Below are 21,438 nucleotides of genomic sequence, written 5' to 3' on the forward strand. Positions count from 1 at the left end.
TATCAAACTCGGAGTGTCAATTGTTTCTGAAGTTTATTTTAGGAAAAAAATAAAATATTTCTTAAAATTTTTCTTTTCTTTTTTTAATAAAAAATCACATTGGCTTGTTCGACTGTCATGCATTAAGTGACAGCATGATTTAAGTATCTGGTATAAAGTTGGAATAAATAGAAGAAAATACAGTTAGATTTCAGCTTTTAATTTTAAAAACTGACAATTTTATATGGTTAGAAAATTTGAGCAGTGTCAAGAAATCTTATTTTCACTATAATTTTTCAGAAATTAAAGGTAACTGAAGTTAGAGCACATCTGCTTTACCAAGTAGTCATTCAATAATTTTATGAAACCCAATTATTGAAAACATACTTTAGAAAGTATATAGTTACACAAAAATATTTTATGCTACTGTGCCATTATAAATATCTTTTATTTTATCAGATTTACATGGAGAATTCACATTTGAAATACAAGTAGAGCTCCCAAGTCTCAGTTGCTGTTGATAGTCCTTTCTGTGCTACTTTCTATATTTACAGAGATTTTAGTGTGCAATGCAAAAATATTTGCATTATAAAAATACAGATAAATATAAAAATTCTATTCTATTTTATATTTGTTTATTTATCTGTATTTTCTTAAGCAATAATGCATTCAAATTTAACTTGCATCCTAATTCAATTCAGTGAATAAATATTGTCTTAGCAGTCATAAAAAGATGCATAATAAATTATTCATTACATCAACAACTTTCATTTCTGGAGTCTCTGGAATGAAATCTTGGGGTTTGTGGTTGTAGAACTGATCTCTTGTTATCACTGTATAGGATTTTTAGTAATCTTTAAAGTTTGTTTCAAAATGAAGAAGAGCTCCTTTGAAAATATCTTTTTCTACTATTTCATTATTTACATTTTTATTACTATTAACTTTTGGAGAATTGTAAGCAATAAGATTAAATAGAAAATAATTGTGATAATTAGTTCCAGCTTTTGGAAGATAGTGGCCAGGTCAAAAGCAATTGGTTTTTGTTTGTGTACTTCATGAATTAATCCTGGTTTTCTTCAGAAGACTGTAAGCTTCTCACATAATTTAAGAGTTAGAAAATGTGATGAAGAATTACGGCTGATTGTTATACTTCTGTATATTTGTGATATGTAAAACATTCTGGACATTAGGGTATTTTCTGCGCATATTTTCCAAATATTAAAAATATTCATTATTCTCAATACGAAATCCCACATCTTCTACAATTTACTTGATCATTATGATTTATGTTACTTGTGTATTTACACAGGCTAAAAATAGGAAGGATGCATTGTGAAACTGAAAAAGTGATGCCTTCTTCTGCATTGTTGGAGATTGAAAGATTGAACCCAGACTGAACTTGTGCATATTGAGCAAGTGCTCTAGCACTGAGCTATACTCCAAGCCCATGGGTTTTGAAATAGGATCTCATTTTATAATTAATTTGGTTTGCCTTGACCTGGAGATTTTCTCACCTCAGCCTCCAAAGCTGATGGGATTACAGTTATCCACCACCATGTGCAGCCTGGGTGGGGGGGGGGGGGTTTAAAATAATCATTTAATACAAAATTATTATATAGTTTTTCTATTTATATTTTCTGCTTCAATTTCTTAACACTCTCTCTGCTGATGTTTTACAGTTTACATATGTTATGTATGCATGTCTCTTCTCTGGAATATATGAGCTCAAAGGAAGGCATTTTTCATTGATCTAGACAGGAAAAAAATGACGTGAATCATGAATGTATTTTAAATTTCCTCACAACCATTTGGGAAGAGAAAAAGTAGAAATCATATGACTTAACCCAGTATTTTCAAATCATGATTTCACGACTCGGTGTACAAGATACTAAGAGATTTTCTTACCCTTTCTTATTTGAAGACCTGTGTGCCTTTTAGACACATCTCTGTTCAGACCAGCCACATTTCAAAGGTTAATTACCCATGTGCAGCTATCACTCCCCTGTAGAACTGCTTGGCTGTTGTTCCTTTCTGTGTCTAGACAGTGCTGCCATCCCTCAGCATTCAATAATGCCTCGCTGAACTGAACAAATGGGGATATTTTGGACAATAAGAAGCTGTTTTTCACAAAACACCTTTGTTACTGTCAGTGTATTGGTGATGGTGGTGGTAGTGGATATTAGAGGTACCTGGATAATAGTTTTTCTAAATAAAAGTTTTGCTTCTCTGGAGTTTAAATGTTGGTTAAAAAAATATTTATTTCAGTTGGCCAATTTTGAAAATTTGTTTGAAGATTTAGAAGTGACTATTCGGTTCCTTTTTGGAAAGTGTTCTGTGGAACTCTCGTTTCTTCTCTTAGTTTTAAGACAGGAAAGGTGTTAGTCAAAGGGAGAAAATATTCAGATATGCAAGATGAGTGAGCCCTCGAAATCCACTGTGTACCTAGTGCTTAAAGCCAGCCATGACGTATTGAGCACTTAAAATCTGACTGAGTGTAGATCTCATATTACTTGTTAAAACAACACACACATAAGAATGGAGAGTGATTTTTGGAGGTGATGGGTATTTTCACAAGACAGATTGTAGTGATAGTGTCATAGATATATTCTAATCTTAGACTAGTCATATACATTCAGTATGTACACTTGTATACCTCAGTGATACCTCAGGGAGATGATTGTAATAAAAGTAAGGACACCTTATAAAAGCAACTGACCAACACAACACAGGAGGGAAAGGCTTAATGTATATAACCTTTAGTTCTAGTTTCATCCCTGCCAGCACTAGCTGCCAGACAGCATCAGGCAAATTGTTCAGTCCTTTGTATCTCAGGTGTCACTTTTAAAAGGAGTACTTTATCCATTAAGGCTGTCTTCATGAAGTAATGGAGATTATAAATATACATAGTCTAGTGTAGTGAGAAGAAAAGAAGCTGATTTGATAAATAGCAGTACTATTATAATAGTGTAATAAACATTAAACATTAAATATCAAGCTGTTTTCCTATTCATTTTAAAAATGGTTTTAGTTTTAAAAGTTTTAGTTTTAAAAGGTTTTAGTTTATATGTTCACTATTTTGTTTCTAACATGTACTGGTGAAAGCACTCATAGATATGGATTTGAAACTGGGCATACAGCTCACAAGATTTTTATTTTATTATTAAATCAGTTAGTTTATGTCTCAGTATTATATGAGAATAGAGACAAAATAGTATCTATCATTGTGCCCGGCATACAATCATCAGTTGTATATATTGGCCTATTATTCATCCCTTTCTCTGAAAGGTCAGTATTTTTATATTTGTATGTTGATTAAATACTAGTAGCTTTGCACTTTTAGCTCTTTATCATGCTTTGATTTAGCTAATTTCTTCAAAGAAACTTGTAGTAAGTTAACATTTTACTCTGTTTTAGCTAATTAAATGTATTTAACTGTGTTTTTACTTTTAAATTTTTCCTCTAGCTCCTTGTGTGTGTCTTATGAAAACAAGGTTTTGGATTTTAATCATAAGCACAAAATCCTATTTCATTACTTGGCCTGCTTATTTACACTTTATTCAATGCAAACTTAAAAACAAATTGGCATTTTCCTGAAGAGAGATGGTCTACATATACTTTAGGAATAGTCTCCTTTCTATAGCTTAAAGCAATCTGCTGCTATTTAGTTAAGTCCATTCATCTCTTCAAAGGAAAATATGGTCATGTTGGACTTCCAACTTCGAATTCCATTATCAAAGCAGGATATACATATAAGACTTTTAATGCTGCATTGAGCTCTCCTCCATTATTTCAGAAATAAGATCGAGTTTGGGGGCTGAGTGGCAGAGCTTGTCTAAAATCCTTGAGGTATTAAAGGGGAAAAAAAGTAGAATTTTGACACAGTCTGAAGTTGTCATGAAATATCTTTATTTGTAAATATCTAAAATTGCCTTTCAGGGACAGACACGAATGTTAGGTCGTGTTCCGTATAAGTACTTCTATCATGTATGCCAGTCTGCCAGATTCTGTCTTGAGAAATGTTTGTGAAAATATCCCTGTGTTTCCACCTCTGACTCCCATGTTCATTCAGCCCTTTCCCATCTCCTCCTGACAAGTTGAATGATTAGGGGAGCATCCACTTGGGGCTGGGGATGAAATGCTCCACGTACAAGGTTAATGCCACCTCTGTTCATGGAACTTAACAGCCTCTGAGCTTGAGGCTCTTGCCAGCCTGTCAGCCCTCACTTTGTCCCATTTCCAATATCTTTTAGGCCATCTCTACTCAAATGTCTCATAAAACACTTGAATGGGGGGGGGGGGTGGGAATGTGGCAAACTGGTAGAGGGCTTGCCTACCATGCATGAGGCCCTGGGTTTTATTCCTCAGTATCACCTAAACAAATAATAATAATAAAATCACATTTAAAACAAAACAAAATGAAAATGCTTCAATAATCTGCATTACCCAACAGAGCATTTCCAGACTCCTTGGTGAGTATAAGAGCTTCATAATGTGGTTCATTTGGCAAAACCTTGTGTCATTTAAATACATTTTTCTAGCCACATGAAGTCCTTGAGGTCTATGTCCTTCAAAACAGTTCAGAAGCCAGTGTTTGCTTCTACTCCCATTTTCACTTGTGAATATCCACGATGTTTTTGACAGATTTTCCTTATATAGTCACAGTATACTAAACATTATCCTTCCTTCATTTGACTTCGAAAGGAATAGAACTTTTTTAATAACAACTATTTGAATGAATACATATCTCAAACAATATATAAAGAATATCTCATGGCTTCCTCACACTAAACATTAGTTATAAGCCTGGGACTCTTTCAGGCTATATATATATATATATATATATATATATATATATATATATATATATATATATATACCCACATATATGTATATATATGACAATAGATATGTTCTCTGTGTTATAGTTATTACTTTGAGAAATAAAGTAATACCAGAAATTTCTGGTACATTAATGGGAAGATGATGTTTTCGAAAGCCATGAATATTAAATCTTTAAAAAGGTGGTTAAGTTTCAGGAAGCTTTTCTTATCCTGATTCATAGTTAAGAAAGTAACATTCACTTTAGCAAATTCTTACAGTTTCTGGTGATGAATCATAGGGAAGAAGCCATGGGCAGAAAGATCTGATTCCTGTTGTCCTTCTTTTTAGTTCTTATCTTTCTTGGACAATAGACTTCTGTGTATTTTCAAGTGACTTTTGTATTGACATTATTCTCAAAAATGTTTCTCTACCCCTTCATCTCACAGTGCTGAGTCACATTTTAAGGGTGAAGAAAAAGTTATCTAACAAGGTAAAATGGCAATCTTCCTGCTAATCACTTTTATTTTCTTATTGTGTAAATATATTGGCAGGAAGTAAGACAGAATACAATTAATAAAGCAAATAATTGATGTCCCAGTGTACAAAAATGTCTCCATTTGGAAATGAAAACCAAAACAGATTTTTTTTTTTAAAGTTCATGGGATGGTGTGTGTGCTGTGCTCTGTGTGTGTGTGTGTGTGTGTGTGTGTGTGTGTGTGTGTGTGTGTGTGTGTGTGTGTGTGTGTGTATGTTTAAAGCATTCTGAATCAGAGGAGGAAAGTATTACTTTGCAAGCTGGAAATACACTATTATTACTTTAAAACTAAAAACTTCTTTCAAGTGGTACTATTTGTATTTCAGTTCACCCCACACAAAGGTGGCTGTGGTATACATTCATTGGACACTTTTTTTTTCCACTTCCAAACTATGTATAAGAAGCTAAAACTTCTGGGACCCTGTAAGCTACATATTTATATCATCATAATAAGGACTTAAAACATATATGACAGTGGATCATACAGTTCTTATGTTAATCTGAGAGATTTTTTAAAAATTTGACTCCACTATGCATGTATATCTTTAAGACCACAATAACCAAACACAGGTATCTGCACTTAAAGTTAAATTGTGAAGGACTACTAATTTTTGTCTTCCATTGTTTTAGGAGATGTACTATATCTAGAAATGGATAGGTGCTCTGGCAGCAAAAGTTAGTCTCATTCTTTACCGTTTCTAGATTAAAAATACCTTTAAAAAAAAGAAAAGAAATATAGTCTGTGAACTAGACTGCCATTATACTATTTTAAGTGAGAAATGTAAGAGGAAGGCTGAAATTTCCTTGATAGGCTGAGACTTATATAAAACCTACAGCCATAGGTCTGAAAAAAAAGAAAATTAATATATGAACATTTTAGCTAACACTGTGCTTTGCCTCAAAACCAGGTGTTTATGACTGTATGCTTTAAGAGACAGAAGTGGTATCCACTGGAAAAACACTTCCTAGTGGGTTAAGAACAGTATGGCTTTCTGGCTCATAAGTAGGAGAGTTGGTTCTTTGGTTTCTTTGTTCTGATTAGGCTGGCTGGTCCTGGCTGTTGTAGCCCAACATGTTACATCTAATGGAGACCATGGAAGCGCATTTAGCAGCTGTTTCCATGGCATAATAATGAAATATGCCGTTTCGTACCTCATGCTATTGCTATAAAATGTGGAGAGTATTTTATAGAGATTTGGTGAACAGAGCTGTATCCACTTTAAGTTTAACAAAATGTGTGAACCTGATTAAGAAAGTTGCATTTTCAAATAAGAGTAATGAAGACTCTTTTCTTATAGGTAAAGAAAACGTGCTCAGAATCCGATGCTTCAGAACCTCAGAATTCCAGGTATTGTAAAAGAACGATCAAGAGTTCACTAAAAAATTATAATTAAAAAAACAATACGATACTATGCTTTAAATCAGAATTTAAAGAATCTTTGTGTATAGAAACTATGCATTATACTGTCTAGGATATTATTAACACATGATTAACTTAAAAGGACTGTGATTAAAGTCAGTTTTAAAGAATAATAGAAGAGATAATAGAAATATATCTAGAAAATCCTTGAAAATATATTCCCCTATATAAATAGATAGTTAACCTTAAGCTTTCATTCTAATCTTTTTTATGACATGTTTATAACTGCAAGTGAACCTGGTGCTATCATATCTGTGTTTACAAAACAAAAGCAACAACAACAAAGAATTAGCATTTGTTTTTCTTTCTAATGAAGTCTTGCTAGGTTTTTAGAATTCTTTCAAAGTGGGAAACTCAACATTAGCTAAACATTTTATTTTTGGGACCTGGGAAAAAATGTTAATCTGGCTGCTTCATACAGGAATTTAATACTAATTTATCAGAATCAATACTATTTATTAGAAGCTCAGCAGATTTGTTATAGACTTATGAATTTTTCATGGCTTTTATTTCAAACTCCAGGCCTCAACGTTAAGTGGCTAAGTGAAAATATAATAAGTACCATGATGACAGTAAGCACAGGGTTTTATATGATATTACTGATATCATATATATCTATTCTACTTTATGTCTATTCTACTTCACTTATTCTATTTTATTCATAATTTTGAATTTAATTGTGAGATAGGTACTCATGCATTTTATCTTGCTCTAGTTTATGATGGTTGCAGTGATTTTCAAGATAAAGTTAAGAAATATTGACATAAGTAATGTGGCTGGCCAATATATTTTGCTTTGAAGAGCAAATATAAATAATATACTATACACTTGTCATTCAACTAACTCTTTCCTATTTTATTCAGTATAATATTCTACTAATTGATTCCTTTATATATTAAAATGATCACAGTTGGCTCATTAAGAACATGTAATATGACAAGATTAATACCGTTAGACCTTGTTTTACTGATTTGTTGTTAAAACTAAATTAAATTACTTATTTTATTGAAGCATTGGAAAATAGGTAAAGTATTACTTTTTTTTTTCATAAAAAGACAAGTACTCTAAGATTTGTGGAGAGAAGTGAAGGCCAGAGTCCTATTTATTGTGAGCAATTTATTCCTAATCATTTGCTGAGCAATATTAGTAGCTTATCTATGACATACTTTACAAATATTGTGTAGATAATTAGAGATTTGCAATCAGTATATCTTGGAAGCTAGTGGGAAACTATGGCAATATTAATCACCTTAATGATTGATATTTCACATCATTTTCTGAAGTCATTTTTTGAAGTCACTCAGGATCATGATACTGTGTTTATACATAAATATTATTAGAGAACAAAGCTACAAAATTGGTTTCATATCTCACAGTTGTATCAGTGATTCAGAGAATGTGAAAAAAGTTCAGAACTCTCTGAATTTAAGTCTGGAATTAGATTATTCTTTGCTGCTTACAAAATCCCAGCATATATGGCTTTATAAGTCATGAAGCTCAGTGCTACAGGGCTTATATAGTATATGTGAGGCCCTGCATTTGATCTCTACTGTGTGTGAATGTGGGAATGTATAATTTTTCTTTATATTTTTTTGTCGGTTGTGGGGCTTGAACTCTGGGCTTTGGCGCTGTCCCTCTGTTCTTCAGCTCAAGGCGAGCGCTCTACTGCTTGAGCCACAGTGCCACTTCAGGTTTTCTAGTGGTTTATTGGAGATAAAGAGTCTCACTGACTTTCCTGCCCAGGTTGGCTTTGAACCATGATCCTCAGATCTCAGCCTCCTGAGTAGCTAGGATTACAGGTGTGAGCCACCAGTACCCGGCCCTATAATTTTTTTTTAAGATAAATATATTGTTATTTTTAAAAAGCTGGTTTTGACATGCATGTAATTAATGATATCTTTATCTCTGTAAGTTGAAAACCACCCATGCTTTTTGGAAACTATTGGTTGTTTGCCATAGATTAGCTACTTCTGAAATTGACCTCATGGGTAATATAAATGCACATAATTAGATAAATTGGATTCTAAGAACGTTAAAGCTCCATGCAATCAAAACATAAATGTGCTCTTTAGAGCCCAGGGAACACGTTGGTTCCAGGAGCCCCAACATGTAGTAGCTGCTCCTCCCCCTGACTGCTACAATGGTCAGGTGCCATAGTCTTGTCGGTCAGTCACAGAGAGTGAAATCGTTCTTGGAGCCTGCTTTTATTCACCAGTACTAGGTTTGAGAGTGCCAAAATGGCACTTAGTTAATGTAGTGAGGGAGCACTAAGAGCAATATAAAATTATGCTAGAAAGCACTCTGTCACAGGCTGGTGGCTCACACCTGTAATCCACACTACTCAAGAGGCTAAGAGCTGGAGGACTGCCAGTCATAGCAAGCCCTGGTAGAAAAAGTCTGTGAGACCTCATCTTCAAAGCTGAGCTCAAGGGGTAGACCAGCAGCCAAGCAAGCTCAAGGCTCTGAGATTCAACCCAGAAAACCTGTACAAAAAGATACATTATCTTCTGGGAGGTTAAACAATCAAGGAATGCTTACAACAGTATTATTAATATTTTTGTTTATGTGGAACTGAGGAATTGAACCCAGGACTTATGCGTGTGAGGCAGGCTCTCTACCACTAAGCCACATTCCCAGCCCTAAAACACTATTTATTATATTCATGTGCGGAATTCTTGTCCTGCAACACTAAGCAGCAGTGCTCAGTACATGTTTATATGGGTATATTCGTTCTGTCCATTAAGGATCAAAGGTTCATATTCTATCCATTCCTATCCCGCTGGTTCCAATTGTGTGTGTATGTATGTGCTGGAGAGAGAGAGAGAAAAGAGAGAGAGAGATAGACAGACAGACAGACAGAGAGACAGAGACAGAGTAACAGAGAGAGACACAGAGAGAGACAGAGAGAGAAGGGCAGAGAGAAAAGCAGAGAGAAAGAGAAAGGCAGAAAGAGAGAGAGGAAGGCAGAGAGGCAGAGAGACTGGATATGAAAGATAGTCATTCTATTCTAAACCAATCTTAAGTGAAGAACTTCAGCTAACCATGAAATATCAACATAAAGGTTAAGCTGGAGACACACCACCTTACAAAATGCTACCTCACTGGAAATCTAAAGCAAATATCATTCACCTATTTGCTAGATTTACAGTGTGATGGTTTTGGATCTGAAATGATCACAATAAATGCAGATGGAAAGTGTTTTTTTACAGTAGGGAAGTACCTATGTTGGGCATGGAGACTGTGAGAATTCTTGGAGTGACATGCATGTGTTAGCAAATTTTGTCTTGCCTGGCCTTAATTCCTCTTTTAGGGAGAAACTCTGGGGCTGCAGGTGTAATGAGTAGATTAGAGGGAAAAAAGGGAATTGACAAACTGGAAAGTTAGCAATAACATTGCATGTATGGACTAAAAGCCAGACATTGGGGACAGTATTCCCTGTTTCCTAAAGCTATTAAACTTGATGTCATATGGAGAGGGATATAATGTGCTTCTTATAAAAATTTACATTCCTTGAATGGTTTCCTTTGCTTTTCCCTTCAGTGTTGCTAACCATGTCCAGACTATACTATTCTGGATCTATCTTCTTAAAATTAATGTTAACCATAAAATAGCTACATGAAAAAGCTAAAATGTATATTTACTTCATGTTTGACTTTACCTTAAAATTAAGTTTGCTACTAGATAGACCATCTGAAAAACACAAACTGAAACATTATTTTTGGTGGTTTGTTTTAATCCTGTATTCATGGTGAATTCATTTGTGCCTCATTTGAGACACTTTGAAAATGCATGGAACTTACTTAAGATAATAGATAGTTCCTGGACAAATGAATCTTTTAGCAGATGTTTCCATGAATCTGAGAAAGAAACATTTTAAACTTGAGCATAGGTGACTCACACCTGGAATTCCTAACTCAGGAAGTTGAGATCTGAGGACCACAGTTTGAAGCTAGCCTGGGGAGAAAGGTTCCCAAGACTCTTTATCTTCAATTAACTAACAACAACAACAAACAATGGACTAGAGGTGTGACCCAAAATGGCTGGGCACCAGGCACAAATAAAAGAGCCAAGTGAAAAAGCCAAGAGCATGAGGCTCTGAGTTCAAGAGGCTCTGAGTTTAAGTCCTGGCACCAGCAAATACACACACACACACACACACACACACACACACACACACACACACACACACACACACACTTCACACTCTACTTTTACTTATATTTCTGGTAGGAAGAGAAGGAATTAATTTTGATTTAATAGCTAATTTTTAATTGAGAATCGGAAAGTTGATCTATTACAGGTCTAGTATAAAAGCTTTAAAAATGAATTTATCTTCTGTAAATAATTGTTATTTAACAATGTTATAGTTAAGGCATTGGGTTATATGTTATTTGCTAGTCAAATGACTTTTTCAATGCTTTCAGAAGACTGCCTGTCAAAATTTAAATATTGTATTGGTCTCACTGCAGGGAAATCTGAAGCACCTGTATGAAAACATACATAATATTTTACTGTGTAAAATTAGAGGTCCACGGAGCTCAATACTCTGTTTTCAAGATACATTAAAAATCATTTGCTGTACTTCCACAAACTTGACAATTTGGGGATGTAGTTTTAATAAACTTAGGTTCTCTTAGTAATACTATCTAGTTATATGGAATTACGTACCTCTACTTAAGCTTAGTTACATTACAACATATGCTCTGTTTTTTACTAAAAACAAAACAAAGCCAGAAAATTGCTAAACACAATGTAAAGTAATAATGAACTCCTCATTATTTGAGCCACCTATTTAAAATTATCAGGTATACTTCTGAAAATGATAAATATTCTGAAATCTCGCTTTCATTCTTTGGTGACTTAGATATTCTGACTCATACTATACCGTAATCCTTTTCTCCCACTTTGGAGAATGTTTTATCTCATTTCAAAGTCTGACCTCATGTGGATTCCTCTCTGTTCTCTTCATCCTTTTGGCTAGCAGTTGCTGGAGGTTTTCTCATCCATTCTGCCTTTTCTCAAGTGTGTTGACAGATTCCTACAGGTGTGGGTGCAGCTGGAGTTGTGAATGAGGATGAATGATGGGTTCTGTTTTGCTGTTAATCTTACCCTCAATAGCTGGCATATCTTGACCCTTTGGTCACGGTAGCATACTGAGCCGATTTCCTCAGAGAAGTGTCTGAGGTGTCTATGAAAGCTGTGATAGCAGTAGCAGTTGAAGATTTTAGTAGCGGTCTGAAAACTTAGAATACTATTCTTTAAATGTCTTACCATCTATGGTCCCTAACAGTCTTTTAAATATCTCCTGGTAGTTGGATGGGTTGGCCAGCATGTTTCAATACTATGTATGTACTTGTGGATTTCTTGTGGCGTTAATCTAAGATCACATGAATGGGCAGCTGGAAATGAAGTAATAAACGTGAAAGGCTCACACAGAGCAACTGATTGTTGTTTGTTCTGATGGAACAAGAATGATCTGAAGACCTGTGAAGGGAGACAATCAACAGCTAAGACGTTACTGTTAACTTCTCCCATTCATCTACTTGTTTGGCCTTATCTTCACTGTCTTCACATCTCCCAGGCTTTATTCTTGATTTGTTCTTCTTTTTTTGCTTTTCCCTCCTTTCTTATATTTTCACTTATAATCTCCATTCATGACTCTTGACGTGGCTGCCAAGGACAGCCCACTTTGCTCACTAGAAACTGAAATGGAATGGATCGTGTGACAAGTGGACAGCATGATGAGACCAGGTGCGCTGGCCCACGTCGCGGCCGGCTTGGATTCCTGGTGGTTTTAGTCAGCACTCATTGATTGCAACTACACATATGAGCCAGGGAAAGCAGGAGAGGAGTTCTGGCTTTTGTTGGTTGTTTTGTTCTTTAAGCAGGGGTATAATTTGTCCAAGAACCTGAGGAGGGCCACCTGAATCTCATGAGGTTGGGGAACGGGCTATCTTCTGCTCCATTCCTGTCTATCCCAATGCTCCCTCGGCTGCTTCACTGCCTCTGTGTCACTAGTTTCAGTCCTGCCGTAGGAGGAAGAGAAGGATAAAGGCCCCGTGTGGCAGCTATCCATGACTGACCAGCGACTGTTACTGCATTATACTTTTGCTTTCAAAAAGCAAGCTGAATAACTTATTTTCTCCGTTTCCTGTGATTAACCTAGTTGCTAGGTTGTCTGATTAATGCACTTTTTTTTTTTTTTACTGTGCGTTAAATTATTTACCTTTTGAAGTCATTCTGTTAAATTTAGTGTCTAAGTTTGGTCCTTAAAAAAATAACTCACAAACATTCTTAGGGAAATATAAGCAACCATCAATAGATTGGAGCCCAAACTTGAAATTTGGGCGTTTGAGGAGTTGCCAGTTGGCTTCTGAACAGATAATAACATGACTAAGATTGTAACACATCAGCTGTGGCCCGGATGTTCAGAGTAAGGAAAAGCCGCGATGAGACTTGCTTAGGAAGCCTGAGAGACACTTAGCATGCTGTGCCCTATTTTTTTTCTCATGATTTAAACACATTTTTCAAATTTTCTACACTGAATATTTATTTCTTTTGCTTTCAGAACAAGTACATACATACAAAGCATGAAATAGTCAATTTGGCCTGAAATACGCTGTTGGCAATGGGAGGATTCTGGCCTCTTTCTCCTGTCAGCTTGCATTATTTTCTGGCAACTAGAAAATGCCTGACTTCCCCACACTTATTTATGATTAATTGCAGAAAATATCTGTATTGTTGGTCAGACTCTCCTATCCAGACTGAGAGCCTCTGAACTCTTATAAATTGTTTTTGTCAGGATAATGAATCACACAAAGTAGCATGTGTATACTTTCTTTCCTTCTTTCTTCCTTCTATTTTTTCCTTCCCTCCCTTTTTCTTTTTTTTCTTTCCTTCCTTCTTCATTCCCTTTTCCCTTCTCTCTCTCCCTTCACTCTCTTTCTCCCTCCCTTCCTTCTTTCCTTCCTGCCCTTCCTGCTCTTCCTTTCCTTCCCTCCTCTCCCCTCCTCTTCACTCCTCTCCCCTCCTCTCCCCACCTCTCCCCTCCCCTTCTCTTTCCTTTCCTTCCCTTTCTTCTGCACAGGAGATTGAACCTCACATTCCTGCATGCTAAGTGCATCCTCTATCACAGAGCTAACCCTCTGCCAACCCTTTGTCTAGTAACCTTTATCCAGTGAACACAAGGAGCTAAGACAGAACTCTACTTTCCCTTAAGTGGATAAAATAACTGTTTATGGATAGTGGTTAAGACCATCTCAGAGAATACATTATGTTCTTTGGTGACCTATTCAACAATTACTGAGTTCACAGGAATCTGATGGCTTTCCCTTCAGCAGTTCACCTATAGATACATTGTTTTTCTTGTCTTTAAAGTTGCTCTTTATTGGGCATCTGAGTGCTTGAGACAGTTTAGTGAATGAAACAGGGAACTTATAATAGTATAGATTAGAAAATGATAATTAGGGAATAAGTATAGAAGAATGAGAGATGATAAAAAGTTTCTTTTTTTAAATTAGGTGCTACTTGAACAAAACTTGAAGCTTGAGGGAGATAAAGAAGGAGAAAGTAGGTGCAGGCCCTGACTTGATTTAACAATACTAGCTTCAAGTCCAGCATGACTAGAATGAAGTATGTCCAGGGTTTCAAATTTCAAGTAATATTCTAGAGAAAGCTACTTTTTCTTGTCTTTCCCATATTTTGAAAATACGTACTTGGAATTTAATAAATCAATTTCAAATACATTTTTCTTACCTAACTAGTAACAGGCTGCTGGCAGGCATTTCATGTATCAAGTGCTACAAGATGGAGTTGCTCCATAGGTAGGACCCTCTACCATGCCTCATGCATCCTCCAGAACTCTATCTGGTCAGAAAGCTTCAAGCTTCTTAAGGCCTTCAAAACAATATCAAGGACTGAAAAATTTCTCCTGTGAGATGGTTGAGGGTTTAGTATTAGTAGCAATTCCAAAAATTTGATTTCTAAAGGGACAGAGATTCTGTTCATTATCTCACATCTAATCATCACATTTCAGTCATCTTAGCAACCTACGCAATGTTCTCATTTGCTTTTCAATAAGCCAGAGGATGAATGGATTCTTTGTTCATGTGTTTATGAATTTCTATCACCTGATACTTGATGTCTTTTAGACAAGCTCAAAGTGCCAAATAAATACATACCCTTATAGTCTCAAAATTCTTGTAACTAAAACTAAACTTGACTTTGTCTGAAGAGGTAAATATCTAATGAGAGAGTAGCTAATATAAATGTAGATGGAAAAAATACATAGAAACTTCTCTCTTAAAAACTTTTCCTTTTAAAGGGGCTGGGAAGGTGGCTCAGTGGTAGAGCGCTTGCCTTGCATGCATGAGGCTCTGGGTTCGATTCCTCAGCACCACATAAGCAAAAAAAAAACTTTTCTTTTTAAGTTGGGGATGTGGGAAGGAAAGGGATAGTAGGGGAAAAACAAAGGGGGGAGTAACAATGCTTGATAATGGGAGTAACAATGCTTGTACTCATTACCTTACTCATGTAACTGTAACCCTTCTGTACATAATCTTTACAATAAAAAACATAAAACGTAAGCCGGGTGCCGGTGGCTCATACCTATAATCCTAGCCACTCAGGAGGCTGAGATCTGAGGATCACAGTTCAAAGCCAGCCCTAGCAGGAAAGTCTGTGAGACTCATCTCCAAAAACCACTAGAAAACCAGAAGTGGTGCTGTGGCTCAAGTGGTAGAGTGCTAGCCTTGAGCTGAAGAGCTGACGGACAGTGCCAGGCCCAAAGTTCAAGCCCCACGACTGACAAAAAAAAAAAAAAAACCCACAAAACTATATATATATATATATATATATATATATAGATATATAGATAGATAGATAGATAGATAGATAGATAGATATAAAACTTTTCCTTTTAATTAGAATCGATATGTAAGGCTCTATGAACTTGGCAAACAGTGATTTTGTAAACCTCCACCCACACGAACGTATTCAACAAGCTAAAAGTTGGATGACAAATCTGTGTAGCTTAGTTTTCTGAATTTCCTCTCTGAGTAGGTTTTTTCTGGTTGCATAGGTAAGTGAAAACTCTAAGTTAAGGAATACATGGGAAGTGCTGAGAAAATATAGGAACTTGACTCTTCTTTCAAATTGATACAGTGATAATGCTGACAAGAGACAGTCAACAACAAAAAGGCAACAGAAATGTAGGAATGCCATACACTTGGTCAGATATCAGTTTAGGCAATCATACTAGAAGATGGACAGGTTAATACAGAGGTCAGAACTTAACTGGAGCAGAAACTCAGGAGCAGAATTCTCCACTGGAAGCAGAAATAGGGTAGGAGAATCTAGGCTACAAATTGAAACACTGGTGATTTTTCAATTGACGAACTCTTCATAATAAAAATCTGGGCTTATTAAGGAGAACGGTGTGCTTTCCAAATCCCTGAGGATATTAGCTCTGTGCAATTATTGTAATGAATGTTACTCCTCCTGTTCTCCAAGAAGTTAAATTATAGTTGGAATTGTAATTTTTGCAATCATTTCTATTCAAGATGATCCCATTTGAAATATACTTTTGCTCAAAATAATACACAGATTGGCAACACAAAGTTTGAATATACCCTATGGATAATTTCCTTAACGATTAGGTGTTTCTGAGCTTTGGTAAAGTGATTCCTTTTTCCACAAACAGGAGAAACGCAAGTATTGATTTCATCTGATTTTTTGTTTTGGTTTGGGGTTTTTGTTTTACGTCAATTCATGTAAGGTACCTAGCATAGTAGGCATCCCCCCGAAGGAATGCAATTCTTACTACATCAATGATTGAATGGTCAGGTAGTTTTCACATGGAGAGAGTTCTTCTGGTATTTACCTACACTATTCTCATTACTTTATGCCATATAATAACCAATGGAGCTTCAATGTCAATTGTAATCAAGATCAAATTGGAGAAAGTTCTCGGTAACAAGAAAGATACCTTCATATTCCAGTTGATCCAAGTATAGTCTCAATTATATTTATTATTCCCTTGTCCCTTTGGGTTGGCTCAGTTTACTTTGAAGAAGAAAACATATTGCACGATAGACTTTTGGATTATCTTAATTAAAACCATCATATCTTAGCAAACATTTTGTGATAGAAATGGAACAATCACACATTTTTCTTTTTTTCTGTCTTTTTCTCATTTCTTTTCTGTCCTCACTTTCCTATCTTGGACTGACTTTTCTTATGGGAAACTGTACTTTTTTATGTGTGAGATTCTAGGGCTCAACCCCAATGCTCTGTTTATGTTAAACAAGCATTCTACTATTAAGTTACATCCCTAGTGAAATAATATTTTTATTTTTAAATAAACAAAACAAAAATTGTTTAATAAATAATTGTTCAAGTTGGGTGCTGGTGGCTCATAGCTGTAACCCAAGATAGTCAGGAGGCTGAGATCTGAGGATTAATGTTTGAGGGTAGCCTAGGCATAGAAACCAAGAGACAATTACCTCCAATTTACCAACAAAAAGCTGTTTACTAGAGGTGGGATCAAGTGGTGGAGCACTAGTCTTGAGTGAAAAGGCCCTAAATTGAAGCCCTAGTATCATCATCATCAATAAATAAATAAATAAAATACTTGCAGTTTTTGTAGGCTTCACTTAATGGAAAGCTCCTCTATTGCACTGTCCTATAATTAATTTGTAAAACCTTCTATACTTGTCAGAACACACAGAGGGTTACTTCATGAAGGGACCCAGTCCTATATATTACTTGTGTCTACCATTCTTTCACTTCCCACTGTGTTTCAATGGAAGATCTGAAATCTCAACAACACAAGGGGATGGTGTATGTCTTGGTAGTGCCTGAGATAAAGTGAGTAATGTCATTTGGCACATGCCCTTAGTGTGGCAGCTGCTAGAGTGAGAGGGCTGTCTTCAGACAGGAGCATCGCATCTAACAACAGGTGAGAGACAAAATCAGACTGCTACTGTTCTGACTGACTGATATATTCCTAACCATCATGTTGCTGAAGTAATTATTATCCTTATCCTGGGCTTTCTCATTATCCATTGTTTTAGAGAAATAATGAATAAATCTATAGTACAGAGCTGAAGTACAATACTAAAGTGTATGTGTGTGTATGTGTGCGCGCATGCACGCACACGCACGCGCACCCGCACGTGCAGTGTGAAGGGAAGTATGGATGCCCCCAGTGTTTCTCCAAGAGGGATTTGGAAGGATCAGCTCTTTGCACTATAGAACTGACCAGCACGCTGCAGTTTTTGTCTGACAGTGCCTCTTCTATATCTCAATGGAGCTCCAGTTTCTTCTGGGTGAGAGGAGGCTACAAGAGATTCTGAAAAATTTGAGTGACTTGTGGACTGAAACGGTATTAGAAAACCCCTGGCTTTGAAAATGGTGTTGTGGATCCGAGGCGTGCATGGCTCAAGTGGCAGAGTGCCAGCTGTGAGCAAGAAAATGATGCTGATAAAGCCAACATTTGAAGATCTAGAATGAGTCGTTCGACGTTTTTTGTTGTGGAAAGGAATTCTCCATTACAACCTCTGACAGTGAACTGCAGTTGTGGCTCTTAATTAAGACTTTTGACATTGCAGCAAGGACATCCGTAGGAGAGTACAAGCAGCAAATCAGTACTCATAAATACCCTAGAAAAACTCTGAGTCAGTATCCCAATATCAGCCTGACTTTAGGTGCTGCTTAGAAAGAGTCAATTATCTCCAGACCCTGAATAAAAAGCCTTCCTGACCTTGGAAGAAGAGTAATCTGAGCTTTCAAAATCCTTTCCATAATTCCTGTACACCTAGGGTCTCTTTCCTCTTTCACTCGTTCATGATCAATTCTGTTTCATCTAATTAAGTTTTTTGATGCATAAAATAGTATTTATTGTTATAATAAAAGGCTGTCTTTTATCCTTTTTTATGTTTTTTATTGTGAAAATACTATACAGAAGGGTTACAATTACATAGCAAAGGAATGAGTACATTTCTTATCAAGCATTGTTGCCTCCTCCTTTGTTTTTCTCCTACCATCCCTTCCGTCCCATCTCCATAACTACACTCTCCTACCCCCGCCTAAATTGTAAAGTTTGTTTTTCGACATAGTGTCTTGTCTAATTAAGTTTTTGATATGAAGGCATCCAGTTTTTCTAAAGGCAACAGATTTATATAAAATTTATAGAGTTATTCATGACAGAATAATGATCTTTGAAATGATCTTTGAAAAATATTGTAAACAGTTGGCTTCCCACATATTCATAACTTCTTGATTGATCATTTATCAGTACAGTACTCCAAACAGGGACTGGAAAGTCTTTGGAATTCAATGCTTTTATTTGCTCATGTTCTACACCCCAAATTTCTCACATTGCATGTTTTGCATAATTTTTCCTCTATGGTCTCACACCAAGGGTCCATTTAGTTAAGGAACTAACTGGCAACTAAATGTTTTGTGCTCAACAGAGGAGTTAACATTGAGGAAGGGGAAAAGAGAATAGTACAAAAAACAGATCTTGTCAGGTGAAGGATCAGATAAACAACCAATGGTTGCTTATTTCACATGTATAATCTAGTTTTACAAACCACGTATGTTGATTCCATGCGTATGGTAGGAGTTATTGAGACTAAGTTACTAGAAGTAGTTTGATGGTTGTTTTTTTTTAATTTAACTTTCTCTAAGTAATCTTACCCTGTTTGTATAGGACATGGAATTTTATACATTAGATTTTCAACCAAATTAAGTCAGTTTTCTAAATCCACTCTTACTATCAGAATGGCTATGAGCATAGGCATCAATTTCTTCTTTCTTTGGTGTCTGATTTTTTCCCTACTGTTTCTTTCTTCATTTTCATATTTTCAAATTGTTTTGACTCAGTTGGCTTTTCTGTTTATTTTGTCAGTACTAATAGTTAGAAATTCTAAGTCTGACATGTGTTTTATATTTCAAAGTGCTCTTCCAAAATTCTTTCTTTTGCATGGAAGGAATAACTATAGAAGTTTGGTTAGGAAACTAGGAAGACACTAAATTACTAGTCAAGAATTTCACTGAGAGGATTAGTCTTTTCTTTAGTAAGTTGGTTGTAATTTAGAAAGCCCTTTTTTCTAAAGAAGGTCCTACCATGGCATTTTTTGGGGGGATGGGGGGATTCAGGTTAACATTAGTCAAATCTTGTCTCTAACAAATATGGTAAGACAGGCACTGGTAAGAGAAACACGTGGTGATTGGCATGTTTCCGGTAAGACTGGATTTGTTGAAAGACTGATCAGAAAGCATGGGGAAGAAAATTAGTTAGAAAGCTAGCCTTGAACTGAAGAGCTGAGGGATAGCGCCCAGGCCCAGAGTTCAAGTCCCATGACTGACAAAAAAAAGTGTAAGTTGTAGCATCATGACACCGTTACTGATCTTAGCTCAATGTAGAACTTCCCATGTTTGTAGTCTTTCCCTCCCTCTCCTGTTTAATTCAGCCAAGCACCAGTGCTAGAATCAGCACCCACCAGGGAAGATAGACTCAATCCAGTACAGCACTGTAAAAGATTCAGCCTGCTTTCCTCATGGACTTTCTGTATATAATTTATGCATGCCCAGTGTCTTTCCTGAATTAGGACAAAATATAAATTGCTCCTAGGGAAGCACTAGGAAACTGAAGGAATTACTTTTGTTGCTTTACTAGTAATTCAATATATTTGTATCTCCCTTTCAAGAAGAGGACCACTACGAGAAACCGATACTCCATTTTATTCATTGTCTGGTTAGTTCACAAGATCAAGATGTGGGTGAGTGGTATAGAAAGGTGGGGAAAGTTAAGCAGTTAGAATTTGATGCAAACTCTAGAGGGGAAAAAAAACTTAGTGAGGCCACTTATGTTTTAAATCAAGAATATGTTTTCAGTGAAAATACTTTCTAATGATTCACAGAAGAATGTTGTCAACTTTCACTACATCTGCTGAAAATCAAAATGTAAGTAGTTCTATAGCATTGAATTTTGGCAGGAATGTGTACCATGACATGAAACAAAGTTCCCATCAAGTGGCAAGACTTTTGTGTTTTTCTGACTTTAAAAGTAGTTTCCTGACTTCTAAAGATGTTAACAGCATTTTTCTCCTTCATATTACCAGGATACATTTTGCCAAAATGCCTGCATGATTTCCAATCACTTTCATAAAATAATTTCAATGCAATTTATAATTTCCCAATGCCAGTGTGGAAAGTTTTGTTATGGTTTTAATAAAATCAAATAAGAAAAATGTAAAGAAGTGGTTTTATGGAAATGCTAGGAAAACATAAACTGAGGGAACAATTACATATTTAGAGTTAAAGTGATGGGAATTAGGGTTTCTAAGTTTCATGGTCTTCATAAAGAATCCTTGCCCTACTGGTTGACATTGCTTGATTGTTATGGTTCCTAATTTACACAATAGACTAACAATGTATTTATTTACTTATTTCCTAGAGTTTTTAATGTGTTTGTGTTTTCTGTTTAAAAGTTTTATATTAAAATGGAACACACACATATTTTTTATGTGCAAGCCAACATCATTGTGTTGGTGCATCATCAGCGGTAGTAATGTTTTAGTCATACATTAGGAGTACATTATTACTAAAGTTACAAAATTGCTTATGTTAATAGCCTGTGATCATATAATACAAGTTTTTATTTAGCAGAATTCATGAA

General features: G+C 35.7%; 1 protein-coding gene across 4 annotated transcripts in view; it reads left to right on the forward strand.

The window, feature by feature from the left end:
- Eya4 (EYA transcriptional coactivator and phosphatase 4) overlaps positions 1–21,438 on the forward strand; it is a 198,705-nt gene that overhangs the window by 78,061 nt on the left and 99,206 nt on the right. For all 4 annotated transcript variants that reach the window (XM_042686535.1, XM_042686612.1, XM_042686697.1 and 1 more), the window contains exon 2: positions 6,634–6,683. In XM_042686535.1, the coding sequence (XP_042542469.1) occupies positions 6,634–6,683 (50 nt within the window). The remainder of the gene's footprint in view (positions 1–6,633; positions 6,684–21,438) is intronic.

The sequence above is a fragment of the Dipodomys spectabilis genome, unplaced genomic scaffold, assembly GCF_019054845.1.
Source record: "Dipodomys spectabilis isolate Male_0828 unplaced genomic scaffold, ASM1905484v1 ptg000001l, whole genome shotgun sequence".
Taxonomy (NCBI): domain Eukaryota; kingdom Metazoa; phylum Chordata; class Mammalia; order Rodentia; family Heteromyidae; genus Dipodomys; species Dipodomys spectabilis.